The sequence below is a fragment of the Diceros bicornis genome, chromosome X (genome assembly GCF_020826845.1).
Source record: "Diceros bicornis minor isolate mBicDic1 chromosome X, mDicBic1.mat.cur, whole genome shotgun sequence".
NCBI lineage: Eukaryota > Metazoa > Chordata > Mammalia > Perissodactyla > Rhinocerotidae > Diceros > Diceros bicornis.
The window spans coordinates 70,288,337-70,308,710 of record NC_080781.1 but is presented as its reverse complement, the minus strand read 5'-3'; the positions used below and the strand labels follow the sequence as shown (position 1 = coordinate 70,308,710).

The following is a 20,374-nucleotide window of genomic DNA, read 5'->3' as shown; positions in this document are numbered from 1 at the left end:
GGGACTCCGAAAAGCCGCAACACTTCACAACTGCGCAAGCGCGTTTGAAGAGCCACTGAGCGCGTCATCTTTACGTATAATGAAAGGGGCGGCCCATCATCCTTAGCGGACCAATGAAAAATATCCAGATTATCCTTTTTCTATTGGCTAACGGAGACCAATTAGAAGTGAACTGTCTTTTAGCGGGCGTCTAGCAGTAGAGCGCGGTGACGTAATGTGAGGGGTGGCCCCGGCAGGGCTGAGCTGGACCAATGAGGAGGGGCAAGGGACTGGTTTGTGCGTTCTCACGCCCAACCCTCAGACCCAGCCCGGGGAAAGTTTCGCTTCTGGGAGGGACAGGAGCGAACATGGCAGCGCGTTGGTGGCTTTGGTGTGTTTCTGCGACCGTGGCGGTGGCGCTGCTGCTCATTTACGGGGTTCCCTCAGCATCTGCCCAAAGAAAGAAGGAGGTGAGGACGGTGTTTCCGGCAACACGGGCTTTTTCCAATGAGTGGGGCTTGAGAGGGTCTGTTCTCCTCTTCCCGACCCCCTTTTCCCGCCGGTTCTGTGTCTTTAGCGGCTCCAATTCCGCCGTTTTCGGAGTCGTGGGGTTCGCTAGAGAAGAAACTGTAACTCCTTGTCTTCTGGGGATGTAGAGTCTGAGATTGAGGTAGGTTAGGTGATAACTTCGCTCCTATAGGCCTGTGCATAACTATGAGTTTTGACACTTCTTTGAGTATGGGCCCCATCAGGTGGTGGGGGGAAGACTTTAGGTCCAGGGAGTAGAAGAACTGAGTCTTTCTGCTGTCAGTAGATGTAACTCACTTATAGAATTGTATATTATATAATAATTCACTCACTTATATAATTATGTAGAGAGCTATATATTTTGTAGCATTTTCACTTCAGGAATGTGAGAACTAAACTGGAGAGAAACCATGCCAGATTTATTACATTGTCCAAATAATTAATCAAAGCAATTCCCTGGAGTGGAAGTTCTTAAACCATTTTCAATCATTTACCAAATATCGAGTGTGCCAGGCACTGTTCTGGGAGCTTGGTATACATAAGGGAACAAAACTAGTATCCCTCCTTGTTGAATTTACTGGCTTTGGCAAGTGGAGGAGATACAATATTCTTTTTTTTTTTTTTTAATTTATTTTTCCGCCAAAGCCCCAGTAGATAGTTGTATGTCATAGTTGCACATTCTTCTAGTTGCTGTATGTGGGACGCGGCCTCAGCATGGCCGGAGAAGCGGTGCGTTGGTGTGCGCCCAGGATCCGAACCGGGGCTGCCAGTAGCGAAGCGCGAGCACTCAACCGCTAAGCCACGGGGCCGGCCGAGAGATACAATATTCTTTACTCACCATTAAGCAACCCAAGCAGAGAAATTTTTTTTTTTATTGAGATAACATTGGTTTATGTTACATTATGTAAATTTCAAGTGTACATCATTATATTTCGACTAGACTGCATCATGTACACCACCTAAAGACTACCATCCATCACCATGCACATGTGCCCAGTCACCTCTTTCCCTCGCCTCCCTCCCCGCTTCTCCTCTGGTAGCCACCAATCTAATGTCCCAAGCAGAGGAATTTTAACATTGTGTTTTTTGGGGTTTTTTTGTGTGTGTGTGAGGAAGATTAGCCCTGAGCTAACATCTGTTTCCATTCCTCCTCTTTTTGCTGAGGAAGATTGGCCCTGGGCTAACATCCGTGCCCATCTTCCTTTGCCTTATATGGGACACCGCCACAGCATGGCTTGACAAGCGGTACCTCGGTCCGCACTGGGATCCGAACCTGTGAACCTGGGCCACCGGAGCAGAGCACGAGAACTTAACCACTACACCCCCGGGCCTGCCCCTAACATTGTGCTTTGAAACATTTGTGATTTAGAGCCATATGCTCTTAGAGCTTTAAAGATAACTAATAATTATTTATGCTCTCTAATTTTATAGATGAGGAAAACCTAGTCCTAGGCTTACACAGTTAACTGTTACAGAACGAAGACTGAAACCCTAGATCAGTCAGTCTTATGCTATTTCCTGTACATTCTGTGCTTCCTGTAGTACACAATACCTGTACATGCAGTTTTAAAATACAATTTAAACATCTTAGATGTCAACTTTAGCTGAATTTAAAAAGAACCTATCTTCTGTGTTTCTGTATATTCGAACTATTTCATAATAAAAAATAAGCTAGCAAATTAAAATAAGTCACTTCTTATATTGGCAAAAAGTAAAATAAAAAATACACGATTTTCAAAGGTATAGTGAAGTGAGCAGGCTTATACACTGCAACTAGAAATTGATGTACTTGTTAAGGAGGGTTTCAAGCCTTTTACGTGGAAAACGATGCAGAGCAACATGTTTTATAGTCTAGATGCCATTTATGTTAAAAAAAAAAACCTATATATAAGTCTAAGTGTATGTATAGAGAAACCTTTGTAAGGATACACAACAGTCCATTAATAGTGGCTATCTCTGGGTAGTTGGAGTTGTTCATTAGAGGAACACTCACTTTTTATCTTATGTACTGGTATTTTCTGAATTTCTGTGATGACCACTTACTCTTTTTAATAAAAAAGTGAAGATTTTTTTATTTTTTTGTGAGGGAGATCAGCCCTGAGCTAACATCCATGCCAATCCTCCTCTTTTTACCAAGGAAGACTGGCCCTGAGCTAACATCTGTGCCCATCTTCCTCCAATTTATGTGGGACGCCGCCACAGCATGGCCTGACAAGTGGTGCGTTGGTGCGTGCCTAGGATCCGAACCCGGGCCGCCAGCAGCGGAGAGCATGCACTTAACCGCTACACCACGGGGCCGGCCCCATGAAGATTTTTTTAAAACTAGTATTTCTACCAGTTAAACTATATTTATTCATTTCATGTCTCTTAGAAGCAGAAGGGTCTAGCTGGAGATAGATTATTTTAAAAAGGAATCAGCAATGAATTATATATTTTAAAATGGTTAACGTGGTGGATTTTATGTTATGTGAATTTTATCTCAAAAAAAATTTTTTTTTTGGTGAAGATTGGCTGTGAGCTAACAACTGTTGCCAATCTTCCTCTTTTTGCTTGAGGAAGATTGGCCCTGAGCTAATGTCTGTGCCAATCTTTCCTCTATTTTGTATGTGGGTTGCTGCCACAGCATGGCTTGATGAGTGGTGTAGGTCTGCACCCCAGGTCTGAACCTGTGAACCCGAGCTGCCGAAGTGGAGCACACCAAACTTAACCACTACGCCACTGGGCCAGCCCTCAAAAAATTTTTTAAAAAAGAATCAGATTTTAACCCCCTTCTCATCATGCCCACTGTTCAGACCCTTATCGCTCTTGCAAATCTATTGCAATAACTGCTTAACTGGTCATCCTTGAACTCATTGTTTACAGTGTTTCCAGAGATACTAACATGAAAATCTGAAAACCTTTTAACCTATTTTGCAAAGTATAAAAGGGCTTCTATAGCCTGTCCCTAGTCTGCTTCTTCCAGGCTCATCTCAGTCCAAGCTCATCCCTCTACTAGTCATAGTGAATTACCTGCCTTCCTTGATTGTTCTGTACTCTCTTGTGTCTGTAGTACTTGCTGGACTTCTGCTGGTGTTATCTCCCTTCTCTCACCCCACCCCCTCATTCACCTGAGGGTTCCTACTCAAATCTTAGCTCAAACATTACTTGCTTCCTCAACTGAGCTTTTCCTGGTTCCCCCAGGTGATTTGAGATGAAGTCAGCACATCGTATTGTCATTATTTATATACCAGTCTTTCCCATTAGACTGTGAGCATCTTAAATACAGACACTTTTAAATTAATTTTTCTTTCCCTTGCATCCAGCAGTGTCTGTCAGAAAGGTCCTCAATGAACATCAAATTAATTAATTAATTAATTGTGTGTATATAGAGTCAGGAATCTGTTCTTTCACTTGCAGGTTTGTTTAGGTTTCACAACCTAAAATTGGATTTCTCATCAGTAAACAAGGAATTAATATACACTGGTAAAGATGTTTTAGTTTTTACCCCTTTCCTCTCTAACTGAGGATGTTTCAGGTTATTTCAAAAAAGATTACTGTGATACTGCTTAGAAAGTTTAAAAATATAGGCGGAACAATTACTTTTTTGGTCAGTTTTTGAAAACATTATTTTTAAAAATCCCAGGTCTATCTGACATAGTAGATTCAGCTTTAAATAGTAGGGTAATGTCTGATCTTATAATCTAAGTACTCTTTTTAAAAAGACACCTCTCCTAAATGAATATAACTAAAAATCACTCAAGTTTCTCATAGTTCTCTGTGGTTGAATAGAATGCTACCCTACTTATCTGATTATTTGCACCTGTAACACTGTTTTCACTGGAATGTTGACTTATTCACTAATATTTATTCAATACTTTCTACATGCCAGGCACTATGGTTTGCATGTGTTATCTATAATCCTCACAATAACCCTGCAGAGTAAGTATTAACCCCTTTTGAAAGATGAAGGAACTGACGTTGAGGAGGAGAGAGGTTAGGGGCTTGCCCAAAGAAGCACAGGTCTAGAGGCTGAGCTGGGATTCCTCCCCTGGTCTGAACTCCAAAGTCTATGCTCTCTGCTGGGTTTCAAAGGCTTGTTTTTCAGTGACTTGTTTTATTTTTATTGTGAATTATTTCCCCCTGTGGTAGAAGGGAAGTTGCTTGTCCTTGCATCTGGTTGTGTTTTAGGGAGGCAGCATGATAAAAATAAAAAAGCATGGTCTTTGATAAAATTATCCATATTTCATGATCTACTTCTGGGAATCTGTAATAGACAAATAATATGAAATATGGAAAAGAGTGAATGCACAAAGCATACTGAAGCATAATAAAAATGGTCATAATGCTCAGATGGCAGATAGTTTTTCCCTGCTTTTCTCAATTTTCCAAAAAACTTTGTAAAATTTTAAAGAGCATATATGTTAATGCAACCAAAGTGATCTTTAGCAAGTTACTCTTGAGTCTCATTTTCCTTATCAGTAGAATGGGAAAATGCCTATTTCTTCATGTATTGTGAAAATTAGATGAGGGCTGTAAAGTGCCTAATTCAGTACCTGGCATGTAGAAGACATTAGACGAATATTAGAAAATAAAATAAGATTGTGTTCCTCTGCGGTAGTAAAATGTTTTTTCAACTGATATTTTTGTAATGTTTTTATGAGGATTATTCAGAAAATAGAATTACCTGCATATTGTGACAAGGCAGGCTATTATTGGAAAAATGTCTACATTCTCTGACATTGCTGTGAGAACTGACACGTGAAAGTGTCACATGTGCAAAACCCCTGCACTTCTTTAGAAAATACCTTACTACTAAGAACCAAAGGCTCACTAGCAGTTGTAAAACAAACAAATTGAGACACCCCCAAAAAATAAAACATCAAGGAGAGGGGACAGTGGTATATTTTAGCCCTGTCCAGGAAGTAGGTGAACTCAGAATGGAGCAGATGGCATTTAAGGATTAAAAATGCTCTCGTCTCTGCTCACTGTCTCCTTCAGTCATTATCTGCCAATTATGTTTCCAGATCTGTTCAGTCTCGCTCTTAATTTAAGGATGGAGTTGGAAATTTATTGCTTAACCAGGAATTTTATTCTACTAACGTCTGGAGACTGGTGGATGATTAGGAAAGCTAAAAGTATCAAGAATTTTTATGAATGAACCCTGATGGTCTAGAACACAGATACAATCAAATAAGTTTTGGGGGAAAGGGAGGTGCATTTTAGAGGAATTCACACTGGTGATGCTTAGCTTTCTTACTTCTGAAATTCAAAAGAAATCTCAATGGCAGGATCAAATTTTAGCTTTAAATGATAATGGCTTCCTATCTGCTATTTTTGATGAGTGATATTCAGTGACGGTAGGAGAATTTGTAGTTGTTAAGGCTTAATCTTCTTAGAGCTAGTTGAGATAAATATTATGCGAGCAGATAGAATGAAAGTAAACTGTTGTCTCTCTGCCCTCTCTTGGCCCTCTTAATTCCTTGTAGTCCTAAAATTTTCATTATACTTGATTATTACTAACAGGATTAGAGATATTAATTGACTTCCTGTTAGTGGGATTATTTTGTGGCCATACTAATTTAAATGTTTCAACAGAAGAGAAAGACTTTAAGCTTACTTGACTTTGTTGGTATTATATTTTAATTGTGAATATCATTGCTCTTCTTTTTATTTTATTTGAAAAGTTGAGGGCTGGCCCCGTGGCTTAGCAGTTAAGTGCGCACGCTCTGCTGCTGGCGGCCCGGGTTCGGATCCCGGGCGCGCACCGACGCACCACTTCTCCGGCCATGCTGAGGCCGCGTCCCACATACAGCAACTAGAAGGATGTGCAACTATGACATACAACTATCTACTGGGGCTTTGGGGGAAAAATAAATAAATAAAAATTATAAAAAAAAAAGAAAAGTTGAAAATAGAGTAATGTATTCCAAGAAGGGGAGAAATTAATTGATTGTGACTTTGCTTATAAATTTAATGTTTTTCCATAGTAAGCCTGTATTTTGTTTTGAATAAGTATATCCAATGCAAATTAAAAACTGGATGGATTTATTTTCTTAAATGTTCTTTAAAACTGTTAGTGGAAAACGTATTTCCAATAGTTGTTTCCAAATCAATTGCTTTTTTGAGTTACTGAGTAGTTCACTTGATAAACCTCTTACCTTTCTGTACTATAGTCCTTGGAAAATGTGTTTCTTACTAATAACTTTAAGTATTAAACAGTAAATAGAAGGACCTGAAGGGCACAGGTGACATTTTAATCCTTTACTTTTGAAGGTTGTGACTTTGGAAGATAAAGAAATATCTGGAGAGTGAATAGTGGGACTTAGTGTAGAGGCTATAGAAAAACAAAATTTTTATTTCTGAGCCATAGCTTTCATTACCCAAACAATGGGCTCTTGACAACGGATGAGAGGCACCCTAAGGAAGAAGTTCTTCAGTACTAGAGATTTACTGTGATGAAGAAAGCTTTCAACTCAAATGTGAAGAAAAGAGAAATTCCTTCGTAAAACCATATACTAGAGAAGACAAAAGAGGACTAGTGAAAGAAGTATCTAGGAATTATTGAGGCGTTATATTTGAGTTATCTAGAATATATCACATTCTTCCAGGAAGATCTGGTGGTGGTTTATTATTAGGAATGGTGTATTTTTTCCTGTTGTTCATCATTTGAATCACTTAATGTTTATTTAATTTCCCAGTGTTATGCACAGAAATTTATATGACGTGGTTCCTGACCATCAGAATTATGTAGAGCAGTAGTTCTTAAATTTCGGTGTAAATAAAGAATGATTTGGGGTACATGTTAAAATTCCATAATCTTGAAACCTACCCTAGACCTACTGAATCAGATTTATTAAGGATGAAACCTAGAAGTCTGCACTTTTAACAATCCCCTGTATAACAACCACACTTTGAGAAACACGAGTCTAGAAAGTTTATTTTCCATCACACTAAGGGCTTGCTCTGGGATGTTTTGGTTTACTTTATCACCAGGTCTTTCTTTTATATTGTATTCTGATCAATAATGAATAAAAAAATTTTTTGAATACATAATAAGATTATAAAAACTTAAATCGTACTGTGAAAATTCTTTTCAGTTTAGAACAGTGGTTCTCAATGAGGGAGGGGGGAATTTTGCTTCCCAAGGGTTATCTGGCAATGTCTGGAGATGTTTTTGGTTGTTGCAGCTGGAGGTAGGAGTGCTACTGGCATCTGGTGGGTAGAGGTCCGGGATGCTGCACAACATCCTGTAGTGTGCAGGACAGCTCCCTACAACAAAAAATTATCTGTCCCAAGATGTCAGTAGTGCCACCGTTGAGAAATCTGGTTTAGAATGATCATGGGCTGTTTGAATCCCAGCTCTGTGTCTTACTAACTGTGGCACTTTGGGCAAGTTACTTAACCTCTCTGATCCTGTTTACTCAGCAGTTAAATGAGCATAAAAATAGAGTATTTACCTCATAGTGTTGTTTTGAGGATAGAATTAAATACTCGGTACAAGGAGAGAAGTTGATGCCTGACACATACATACTAGGATTCCAAATAGCAGCTGCTGTTTTCTCCATAAAATCAATTCAAGATAGGCTTACTATAAGATATATTAAAAGATTAAAAGATTATATATCATTGTGAATAAGGATTATAACTTCTAATTATCATGTTCCAGGCTATATTCATGTAATTTTATTGTAAAAGTTTAAAACTAGGTCATCTTTTGTTGTGATCTGTCTTCAGTTCATTTTAAAGAAAATGAACTCAGAAAGTAGCCTAATTGCCTCTGTATTAAGCAGTCTTTTCAGGTGATATTCCCATTTTATAAGAGCTTTAAAGAGAATTTGTAATTCCTTTGAAGTAATTTCTTCTACTTGATAAATTATTTGGGGATTGAATAGCCAGAAAACTGGTCTTTCCAGTCTGTTAGTAAACAGGAAGAGGAATGTTGTAAATTTTTTACATAGACCTGGTTGAAAAAGTCTGTTCAAGATTTTTGTTTAGGGGCCAACCCTGTAGCTTGGTGGTTAAGTGCGCATGCTCCACTGCTGGCGGCCCGGGTTCGGATCCCGGCGCGCACCGACACACCGCTTGTCAGGCCATGCTGAGGCGGCGTTCCATATAGGGTGGAGGAAGATTGGCGTGGATGTTAGCTCAGGCCCAGTCTTCCCTCAGCAAAAAGAGGGGGATTGGCATGGATGTTAGCTCAGGGCTGATCTTCCTCCAGCACACACGCGCGCGCACACACACACTAAATAAATACATAAATAAATATTAAGATTTTTGTTTAAGAAGACTCAACATATTTATAGCTAATTCAAAGCACATGTATTTGTTTTGTTGGAATGATCATATATCTATGTGATTGAAAAGAGGTAGACGACATAAAACTTTTTCAGTACCTGTTACTGCTTTCCACTTTTTTTCTAAAATAGCCCCAAATAGAATCTGTAGCCATGGTGAATAAAATAGCCAAATCATGTTTCAATTTGCTGCTGTCAAATTTAATTTGAAAATATAACAAAATTAATGACTGCTTTAAAATATAGAATACATATTTTTAAACTGCGAACCAATATTGTTCTCTGAACTGTGAAGATCATTAAGGCTGTATCAAATAATAAGAATTCATTTTGTTGGAAAAACTGAATAAACTTAATCTATGCATCCTTAATTTAAATCAAATATTCCCTACTCTTGACAATTATTGGTAACTAATTCTACTGTTAAAGATGAACTAGCCTCCATCGCTTGCCCCTTATCCTGTCTACCTTCTAGTTCACTGTCTTCCATAGCCCTTACCAAAGACCTGTTTCCTTAGTATCATTCATTGTTCCACAAGTCTTGTTAATTATTTGTTATACCAGTCTTTCGAGAATGTATATATTTCTCTATGGGCTTAGAGTCTATATTCAATTTTCCATGTGTGGCATATTCATTTTGTGGCTCTTACTGGAATTATTTTGTATCTGCTACACAACTAATTTTTATGCCATCTTTCTCTGTAGTTCATTGAAGTATACTCAGGAAATAATTTTCTGTATTGGCTGAATTCAGGCATGCTTTAAAGGTAAATCATGCATTTTTAGAATTCATGTTACTATTCCCTTCCTGAAATAAAAAAAATTCTGTTTCTATGTAAGTGTTTATGTGTGCAATCATCTTTTTTTCCTTATATGTTAATGTATACAAGTGAGTCTATACCCGGCTGGGAACCGTTAAATAGAAATTCAGTACACACTTATTGAGTGCCTGCTATATGGTAAAGTTCTGTGTGTATCTGCTCTCTAGTAGCTAATAGTCTAGAGAAGGAAACAAGTCAAAGTATCTTAGAATGATAAGTGCTAGAATACGGGTAAAAAGTGTTATGAAACATCTGGAGAGGAGGACTAATATGCTGTGTCCTTGGTCCTTGACTGCTTAGGAAAACCATTTAGGGTCACTCAGTTAACAACCTGCTAGATATGCATTCTGTGAGAATTTTGTTGAGGTGACCAAAGCCACAGAAGCTTTTCTTTCTTTCTTTTTTGTGAGGAAGATCAGCCCTGAGCTAACATCCATGCCAATCCTCCTCTTTTTGCTGAGGAAGACTGGCCCTGAACTAACATCCGTGCCCATCCTTCCTGCACTTTATGTGGGACGCTGCCACAGCATGGCCTGACGAGCAGTGCGTTGGTGCGCGCCTGGGATCCGAACCCGGCTGCCAGTAGCGGAGCGCGTGCACTTAACCGCTAAGCCACGGGACCGGCCCCTACAGAAGCTTTTCTTAATGGTTCTGGGGATTATTTTTCTTAGCCTAAATCTGAGGCAACTCATTTGCATTCCTGACACGGATCTTTCAAAGAGTGCTGTCTTTCTAGTAGGTTCGTGATCCACTTCCAAAGTGAAAAGGCACATCCTAACATCTGTTCTCTGATGATTGAGTTTAAAGAGAGGGAACTATTTTTAAAGTTTGAACAGCAGTGCCCTGGCCAAATTTCAGTGTAAGTAGTGGGAAATGTACTGGTCAAATGCTTCTGAATAATGAACCACTTCATGATTGCCCAGCCCTTTGTAAACATATCTCTGTAAAGAAGAACAAAACCATAAATTAGCATTAACTCTGCATTGAGATTCTTGTCTTCTACACTTCTTTTTTATCCTTTCCTGTCTTCCTACTAGTCTTGCAAAGTTTGAATATAAGGGTGGAGATGAAGGGAAGGATAAATAAATATGATTGCACTTAATTTCAAACTGAAATTCTCATTGACCTTGCTTCTCTTCCATTGCCTCATGATGACTGACTATTACAAAGAAACAAATGTAGCTGTTTCTTTGTGTGGACGTAAATTTTTTTTTTTTTTTTTTTTTTTTTGTGAGGAGATCAGCCCTGAGCTAACATCCGCCAATCCTCCTCCTTTTTTTTGCTGAGGAAGACGGCCCTGGGCTAACATCGGTGCCTATCTTCCTCCACTTTATATGGGACGCCGCCACAGCATGGCTTACCAAGCAGTGCGTCGGTGCGCGCCCGGGATCCGAACCAGCGAACCCCGGGCCGCCGCAGCAGAGCGCGCGCACTTAACCGCTTGCGCCACCGGGCCGGCCCCTGTGTGGACGTAAATTTTCATTTCTCTGGGATAAATGTTTGGGAATGCAATTGCTGGATTGTATGGTTATTATATGGTCAGTTGCTTAATTTTTAAGAAACTGCCAAGCTGTTTTCTAGAGTGATTGTACCATAGTGCATTCCCACCAGCAATGTATGAGAGATCAAGTTTCTCTACATCCTTGCCAGCATTTGGTATTGTCACTGTATTTTATTTTAGTAAGAGGTGTGTAGTGATCTCTCACTGTGCTCTTAATTTGCATTTCCGTAATGGCTAATAATGTTAAACATCTTTTCATGTATGTATTTGCCATTTGTAGATCAACTTTGATGAAAAGTCTTTTCATGTCTTTTGCCCATTTTCTAATTGAATTGTGTTTTCTTCACTGTTGAGTTCTGATAGTTTTTAAAAATATATTCTAGCTACTAATCTTGTCAGATATGTGGTTTGAAAATATTTTCTCCTACTCTGTATTTTGTCTTTTCATCCTCTTTAACAAGGTCTTTCACAGAGCAAAGGTTTTTAATTTTGATGAGGTCCGGTTTATCAATTTTTTTCTTTTTGTGAATCATGCTTTTGGTGTCAGGTCTAAGAACTCTTTGCCTACCCCTTGATCCTGAACATTTTCTCCTAGAATTTTTAGTTTTCATTTTTTACATTTAAGTATGTGATCCATTTTGAGTTAATTTTTATGTGAGTTGTGAAGATAAGTTCAAGGTTCAGAGTTTTGGCTATGGATGTCTAGTTGCTCCAGAACTATTTGTTGAAGAGGCTGTCCTTCCTAGAGAGTTGCTTTTGCACCTTTGTGAAAAATCAGTTGGCTATACTTGTGTAGGTCTATTCCTGAGTTTTTGTTTCTGTTCCATTGATCTATGTGTCTATCCCTTTATCAGTACCACCCTGCCTTGCTTATTGTAGCTATATAATAAATCTTAAAATCAGGTAGAGTGATTCCTTCCACTTTGTTTTGAAAATTGTTTTAACAATTCTAGTTTCTATGTAGGTGTGTTTTTTTTTTTTTTTGAGAAGGAAAATCTTATATAAAATTAGCCGGTTGGTTTAACTCAACATTCTTTGGAATCTTTGGCAAATGAAAGGTTTTATGATTTTATATTATTTTGTCTACTAGTAAATAATAAGTAATTCACATCGAACATGTAGTGTCTGATTAAATCTCATCATGAAATAATATAATTTTAAGAATAATTATTATCATCAGGCCCACCTACCAAATTTTATTTTTAGATCTCTCACATTTTCTGTGTACCTTTACTTGTTATTCTTGGTTTTAAGTAAGTTGCCTAGTTAAAAAGAATTTTAAGTGCCAAGTTGAGAGTATTAACAGCATGCTCCCTTTATCTTATTTATTTTTGTTTTATTTTATTGAGGTCATAATACTTTATAACATTGTGAAATTTCAGTTGTTCATTATTATTTGTCAGTCACCATAAAAATGTGCCCCTTCACCCCTTATGCCCACCCCCCAACCCCCTTCCCCTCTGGTAACCACTAAACTGTTCTGTTTGTCCATGTGTTAGTTTATCTTCCACATATGAGTGAAATGATACAGTGTTTGTCTTTCTCTGTCTGGCTTATTTCGCTTAACATAATACCCTCAAGTTCCATCCTTTGTCTTTTATAGATGGTGTTATCTGAAAAGGTTAGTCAACTGATGGAATGGACCAATAAAAGACCTGTAATAAGGATGAATGGAGACAAGTTTCGTCGCCTTGTTAAAGCCCCACCAAGAAACTACTCCGTTATTGTCATGTTCACTGCTCTCCAGCTTCATAGACAATGTGTTGTGTGCAAGTATGAACTTTCAACTACACTTTAAAATTAAATAACTTATAAGATTTTAACCATTTCTCAATCTTAGAAGAACCAAATTAGTTCAGTGGTTACATACACAATTAGTATGTATACCTTACTTAGGATAGCTGTAGTAACACATATTACTACTGCTCTTTTAAAGTCATTTCTTGGTTGTCCATATTAGTTGGGGAGGAACAAAGAGCAAGGATAAAGTAGTGTGGAAGCCATCATAGGAATAATTAAGAAATCTAACAATCATCTTATAAATTGGTATCAACTTATATAAATGTATGCCAATAGCATTGATGTAGTGTTTTATTATTTGCAAGTGCTTTCAACTTCATACTCTTGTTTTATCATAACAACCCCAGACAGTAGATAAAGTAAATGTTCTCTCATTTTTGGTAGAAACAGTTTCCACAATTTTAACTGGTCTACCCAAAGCTAGAGATATTTATTAATGTAATAATAGTAACTACATCCAAATTTGGAATTATAAGAGAACTTTTTTAGAAAACAAAGATGCATGATTTAGAGATGTTTCTTTTTTCTAGATTATTTTTTACTGATTGTAAACCTTGAAAATGGAGAATAATCTCACTTAAACGTTCATCAAACAATGGTTTATTGATTTTATTTTACTGTTTCTGAATGATCTTAAGAATAAAGATTGAGGGGCTGGCCCCGTGCCGTAGCAGTTAAGTGCACGTGCTCCGCTGCTGGTGGCTGGGTTCGGATCCCGGGCGTGCACCGATGCACCACTTGTCAGGCTATGCCGTGGCGGCGTCCCATATAAAGTGGAGGAAGATGGGCACAGATGTTAGCCCAGGGCCATTCTTCCTTAGCAAAAAGAGGAGGATTGACATGGATGTTAGCTCAGGATGTTATCTTCCTCACACACACACATACACACACACACAAAGAATAAAGATTGATATTTCTTGAAACAAAAGCACTATAGATAATTAAAAATAGTGGATACTAAAAAATAAAATAACTTTTGCTTTTTGTTTTTTTTTTTAGTTATATTTTTAGATCAGTATGTGTGATCTGGGAATTCACTTTAAATGAAGTGACAAGGCAACCCTGTGAAGAACTAATTTAATAAAATCTTGGAGGCTTTCCACATTCTGACAGCCAGGGCCCATGTGAAGGAATAGACAGCCTTCTGTTAGAATAGTGTATTATGCTACCCTGAGCCTTGCTAACTTTTCTTAAAGGATTTTCTCCCCAGAGGTAGGAGATAGTCAAGTATTTGGTCCCAGAGTTCTTAGTTTTTGGGGCGTATGCTGAATATAAATGTGAATAGAAGAAGGAAAAAGAATAGTAGGTGTTAACTATGAATAAACTAAAATCTAAAATTACTCGTAATTCAGTCAGTTCCCTCACTAACAATCGAGAGTAACAAAAATGTCAGGGAACAAACACAAACTCCTTCATAATTTTGTATTAAATGCAAATTAATGAAATTCTTATTAACTTGTTTTTATTAGCATCTGACTTTCTACAAGTTTAAATTTAAATTTAAACAATTTAAAATTAGCTCACATTTTCCTAAACTCATTCAAAAAATAAAAATTAAGCAACAGCAATGTGTATAATACTATATATTTGGTGCTATCAGAATGAGAAGTATAAGAAAGATGCCCTACCCTTATTATCTGGCTAGGGAAATGAGTTCCACACATGAAAATTTAGCTGGCAATATAAGACAATTTATGATTAAGTACCAAATTAATTGTGTACATAATAAATATTGTAAAATTTCAGGAAAGACATATAACAGGAGTGGTTAGGGTTGGCCTAATGGAGAAGATAGGACTTGTACTAGGGCTAGACAGATGGACCAGATTTAGATAGGGGTGGGATATTCTGATTAGAAGCAATGATGTGTGCAAGGGATGAAAAGACATCCTGTTTGAGATTGATTAGTAGTAAAGTAAGGCTACATAAAAGCTAGATGCATTATTTGGAACTAGATGATAAAGAACCTTGAATAACCAGTGAAAGAGCTTAGAGACTGTTCAAAGGTAATAGAAAAGCAACAATGGTTTCTGAGAAGAGGAAGAATTTCAAGAAAGTAGTAATTTAGGAAGATTTATGTATACTGCAGTGTAAGAAGGATTGGAGTAGGAGAAACCAGAGTCAGTATTTTAATATTCTAATGTCAGATATTAAGGATCTGACTTTAGATGATAGCAATGAAAATAAACGGGAAGGGATGGGGTTAAAAAATAATCACAAATGAAGAATTGTCAGATCTTGGAAACTGAAAGCATATGGGTAGTAAAGGAAAAGTGAAACGTGACTTGAGGTTTCAATTAATCTCAATTCCCTAGATTCTTATCTTTTACCCTAATAATTCATCCGACCGTATTTTTATTTAATAGGTAGCATTTTGTACTTTAGATGTTTTAAATGGATTAATATTATAATCTACTTTCTCTGGGAATACTCTTCAACCTTGTCTTTGAACTCTTAGAAGTAATTTAGGGTATTAAAAATTGTTGTAGAGACTATTAGCTGGATTTTCCCAGTGACTACTGAAAGAGCTTTGAGATAAGAAACAGGCACCAAGTATGAAGTGGAGTCAGGTAATTACTACTTTCTGTTGAAATCCCCAACACTTGGGATAAGGCCTCTCTTGTGCCACAATAATGGCAGTGTTTTCCAAGGCTTTTCCTAACCCTGTCAGCAGAGCCTGACTTGCTTGTCTTTTTTTTTTCAATATTTACCTCATTGGAAAAACTGCTCTTGTTTCTTTGGATCTGTTTTACCGCTGATGAACTAGATTGCTTTTAAAAATGTTTTATATGTTATCTTCACAAATCTGATTGCATCCAGGCAAGCTGATGAAGAATTCCAGATCCTGGCAAATTCCTGGCGATACTCCAGTGCATTTACCAACAGGATATTTTTTGCTATGGTGGATTTTGATGAAGGCTCTGATGTATTTCAGATGGTAAGATCTTTGGTTTATTCTATTAAGTAGGAATAGGTAAACTATGGATAAAGTGGAATAAATCTTTTTCAATGGCCACAAGAAGTTAAATAGGACTTATCTTATGTAAAATCTAGAGTAGTTAGTGAAATAAAAACTAAACTTGAGCTAACCATGAAATGTAATAGTCAAAGCTAACCTTTTAGAATATGGAAATTGGGTAGTAATCAAGTAACTTTATATATATATTTTTTGTGGTAAACTATATATAATAAAAACAATACCATTTTAGCCATTTTGAAGTGTACAGTTTATTAAGTAACTTTTTAAATCACAGCATAAACCCTGCCATTATGCCACCATTATGTAATTTGTGTGTGTGTGTGTGTGTGTGTGTGTGTGTGAGGAAGATCAGCCCTGAGCTAACATCCATGCCAATCCTCTGCTTTTGCTGAGGAAGACTGGCCCTGAGCTAACATCCGTGCCCATCTTCCTCCACTTTATGTGGGATGCCACCACAGCATGGCCTGACAAGCGGTGCCTTGGTGCACGCCCAGGATCCGAATCCGGGCCGCCAGCAGCGGAGCGCGTGCACTTAACTGCTACGCCATGGGGCCGGCCCCACCACCATTATGTAATATTGAAGTTCTTAGTTTAGCTAGGTACCTGTCTTTACCCCATTGCTTCTTCTCTTAGTGGAGAAGCTCCTTCTTCTTGTTCAAATCTTAGCCCTTTTCCTGTGCCCTGGATCCCATACCCACTGGCTCTGTCAATTATGACCTCTCTCACTTGTATTTTTTTTTAATTAAGACTATTTTTTTAGAGCAGCTTAAAGGTTCACAGCAGAATTGAGGGGTAGATAAGAGATTTCCCATATAATCCCTGTCCTTACACATGGATAACCTCCCCCATTATCAACATCCCCAACCAGAGTGGTACATTTGTTACAGTTGATGAACCTACCTTGACACATCATAATTACCCAAAGTCCATACTTTACATTACAGTTCACTCTTGGTTGTATACATTCTACTGGTTTGGACATATGTATAATGACATGTATCCATCAACATGGTATCATAAAGAGTATTTTCCCTGCCCTGAAAATCCTCTGTACTCTGCCACTTCATCCCTCCCCTCTAACCTTTGGTAACCACTGATCTTTTTACTGTCTCCAGTTTTGCCTTTTCCAGAATGTCATATAGTTGGAATCATACAGTATGTAGACTTTTCAGATTGACTTGTTTCACTTAGTAATATGCATTTAAAGTTCATGTCTTTTCAGGGCTTGATAGCTCATTTCTTTTTAGTGTTGAATAATATTTCATTGTCTGGGTGTACCAGAGTTTGTTTATCCATTCACACACTAAAGGACGTCTTGGTTGCTTCCAAGTTTTGGCAATTATGAGTAAAGCTGCTATAAACATCTGTGTGCAGGTTTTTGTGCAGATCTAAGTTTTCAGCTCCTTTGAGTAAATATCAAGGAGCACAATTGCTGGATCATATGGTAAGAGTATGTTTAGTTTTGTAAGAAACTGGCAAACTATCTTCCAAATTGGCTGTATCATTTTGCATTCCCAACAGCAATGAATGAGAGTTCCCATTGCTCCACATCCTCAGCATTTGGTGGTGTCAGTGTTCTGCATTTTGGCCATTGAAATAGGTGTATAGTGGTATCTCGTTGTTTTAACCTGCATTTCCCTGACGACATATGATGTGGAGCATCTTTTCAAATGCTTACTTGCCATCTGTATATCTTCTTTGGTGAGATGACTGTGAGGGTCTTGGGCCCCTTTTTTAATCACGTTGGTTGTTCTCTTATTGTTGAGTTTTAAGAGTTCTTTGTATATTTTATTTTATTTATTTATTTTAATTTTATTATTTTTATTTTTATTTTATTATTATTTTTTGTGTGTGTGAGGAAGATCAGCCCTGTGCTAACATCCATGCCAATCTTCCTCTTTTTTGCTGAGGAAGACTGGCCCTGGGCTAACATGCATGCCCATCTTCCTCCACTTTATATGGGACGCCGCCACAGCATGGCTTGCCAAGCGGTGTGTCAGTGCGCGCCGGGGATCCGAACCGGCTAACCCCAGGCCGCTACAGCGGAGTGCGCGCACTTAACCGCTTGTGCCACTGGGCCAGCCCCTTTGTATATTTTAGATAATAGTCATTTATGAGATATGTCTCTTGCAAATTTTTTCTCCCATTCTGTGGCTTGTCATCTCACTCTCTTTGTCTTTCACAGAGCAGAAGTTTTTAATTAAGTACATCTTATCAATTATTTCTATCATGGGTTGTGTCTTTGGGGTTCTATCTAAAAAGTCATCACTATACCCAAGGTACTCTAGGTTTTCTCCTATATTATCTTCTAGGAGTTTTATATTTTTGCCTTTTACGTTTAGGTCTGTGATCCATTTTGAGTTAATTTTTGAGAAAAGTGTAAGGTCTGTGTATAGATTAGGTGTTTTTTTGTTTTTTTGCTTATGGATGGCCAGTTGTTTTAACACCATTTGTTGAAAAAAACTATCCTTTCTCCATTTAATTGCCTTTTCTTTTTTTTCAAAGATCAGTTGACTATATTTATGTGTGTCTATTTCTAGGCTCTCTATTCCTTTCCATTGATCTATTTGTCCATTCTTTTGCCAATACCACACTGTCTTGATTACCGTAGCTTGAAGTTAGGTAGAATCAGTCCTCCAACTTTTTTCTCCTTCAATATTGTGTTGGCTATTCTGGGACTTTTGCCTCTCCATATAAACTTTATTTTTTTTAATTAATTAATTTATTTTTTTTGTGGGGAAGATCAGCTCTGAGCTAACATCCATGCTGATCTTCCTCCTTTTGCTGAGGAAGACTGGCCCTGGGCTAACATTGTCCCCACCTTCCTCCAGTTTTTTTTTTTTTTTTATGTGGGATGCCGCCACAGCATGGCCCAACAAGTGGTGCATTGGTGCGCACCCAGGATCTGAACCCGGGCCACCAGCAGCAGAGCACGCGCACTTAACCACTGCGTCACGGGGCCGGCCCCTCTCCATATAAACTTTAGAATCAGTTTGTCACTATCCACAAAATTGCTTACTGTGATTTTGAGTGGGATTGCATTGAATGTATAGATGAAGTTGGGAAGAACTGGCATCTTGACAATATTGAGTCTTTTTATCCATGAACATGGAATATCTCTCCATTTCTTTAGTTCTTTGATTTCTTTCATCAGACTTTTGTAGTTTTCCACATATAGATCTTGTACATGTTTTGCTAGATTTATATCTAAGCATTTCATTTTTGGGAATGCTAATGTAAATGATATTGTGTTTTTAATTTCAAATTTCTCTTGTTCATTGCTGGTATATAAGAAAGTAATTGACTTTTGTGTATCAACCTTGTATCCTGCAACCTTGCAATAGTTGCTTATTAGTTTCAGGAGTTATTTTGGTTTATTCTTTCAGATCTACATAGATGATCATGTCATCTGTGAACAAAGACAGCTTTATTTCTTCCTTCCCAATCTACATGCCTTTTATTTCCTTATCTTGTCTTATTTCGTTAAATAGAACTTCCAGTACGATGTTGAAAAGGAGTAGTGAGAGGGGACATCATTGTACCTGATCTTAGTGGGAAACCTTTGAGTTTCTCATCATCAAGTATGATGTTAGCTGTAGGAATTTTGTAGATATTCTTTATCAAGTTGAGGAAGTTACCCTCTACTCCTAGTTTACTGAGAGTTTTTTATCATGAATAGGTTTGGATTTTGTCAAATGCTTTTCCTGCATGTATTGATATGATCACGTGATTTTTTTTTAGCCTATTGATGTGACAGATAATATTAATTGATTTTTGAATGCTGAACCAGTCTTGTATACTTGGGATAAATCCTACTTGGTTGTGATGTATAATTCTTTTTATATGTTGTTATTTGATTTGCTAATATTTTGTTTAGGATTCTTGCATCTATGTTCATGAGAGATATTGGTCTGTAGTTTTCTTTTCTTGTAGTGTCTTTGTCTGGTTTTGGTATTAGGGTAATGCTGGCCTCATAGATTGAGTTGGAAATATTCCCTCTGCTTTATCCTCTAAAGGAGATTGTAGAGATTGGTATAATTTCTTCCTTATATGTTTGGTAGAATTCACCATTGAACTCATCTGAGCCTGATGGTTTCTGTTTTGGAAAGTTATTATTGATTCGATTTCTTTAATAGATATAAGCCCATTCACATTGTCTATTTCTTCAAATTGTGGCTTTCAAAGAATTGGTCCATTTCATCTAGGTTATCAAATTTGTGGGTGTACAGTTGTTCATAGTATTTTTATTATCCTTTTAATGTTCGTGGGATCTGTAGTGATATCCCCTCTTTCATTTCTGGTATTACTAATGCATGTCTTCTCTCTTGTTTTTCTTGGTTAGTTTGGCTAGATGTCAGTTATAGCCAGTTGATTGATAGTGTTATTGAATTCAGCTGTGTCCTTATTGATTTTTTGCCTGCCGGATCTGTCCATTGGGTGAAGTCTCTAACTATCATAGTAGATTCATCTATTTCTCCTTGCAATTCTATTA

The 20,374-nt window shown here is 37.6% G+C and overlaps 1 protein-coding gene across 2 annotated transcripts in view; it reads left to right on the top strand.

Moving 5' to 3' along the window:
* Positions 1-246: 246 nt before the first annotated feature.
* MAGT1 (magnesium transporter 1) overlaps positions 247-20,374 on the top strand; it is a 42,744-nt gene continuing 22,616 nt past the window's right edge. Inside the window, exons 1-4 of one of the 2 annotated variants that reach the window (XM_058536230.1) lie at positions 362-449; positions 9,486-9,547; positions 12,706-12,875; positions 15,723-15,840. In XM_058536230.1, coding sequence (XP_058392213.1) covers positions 12,706-12,875; positions 15,723-15,840 — 288 coding nt within the window. In that variant the 5' untranslated portion in view covers positions 362-449; positions 9,486-9,547. Of the gene's footprint in view, positions 450-9,485; positions 9,548-12,705; positions 12,876-15,722; positions 15,841-20,374 lie in introns of both variants that reach the window. The other variant, XM_058536229.1, reaches the window with a different exon arrangement.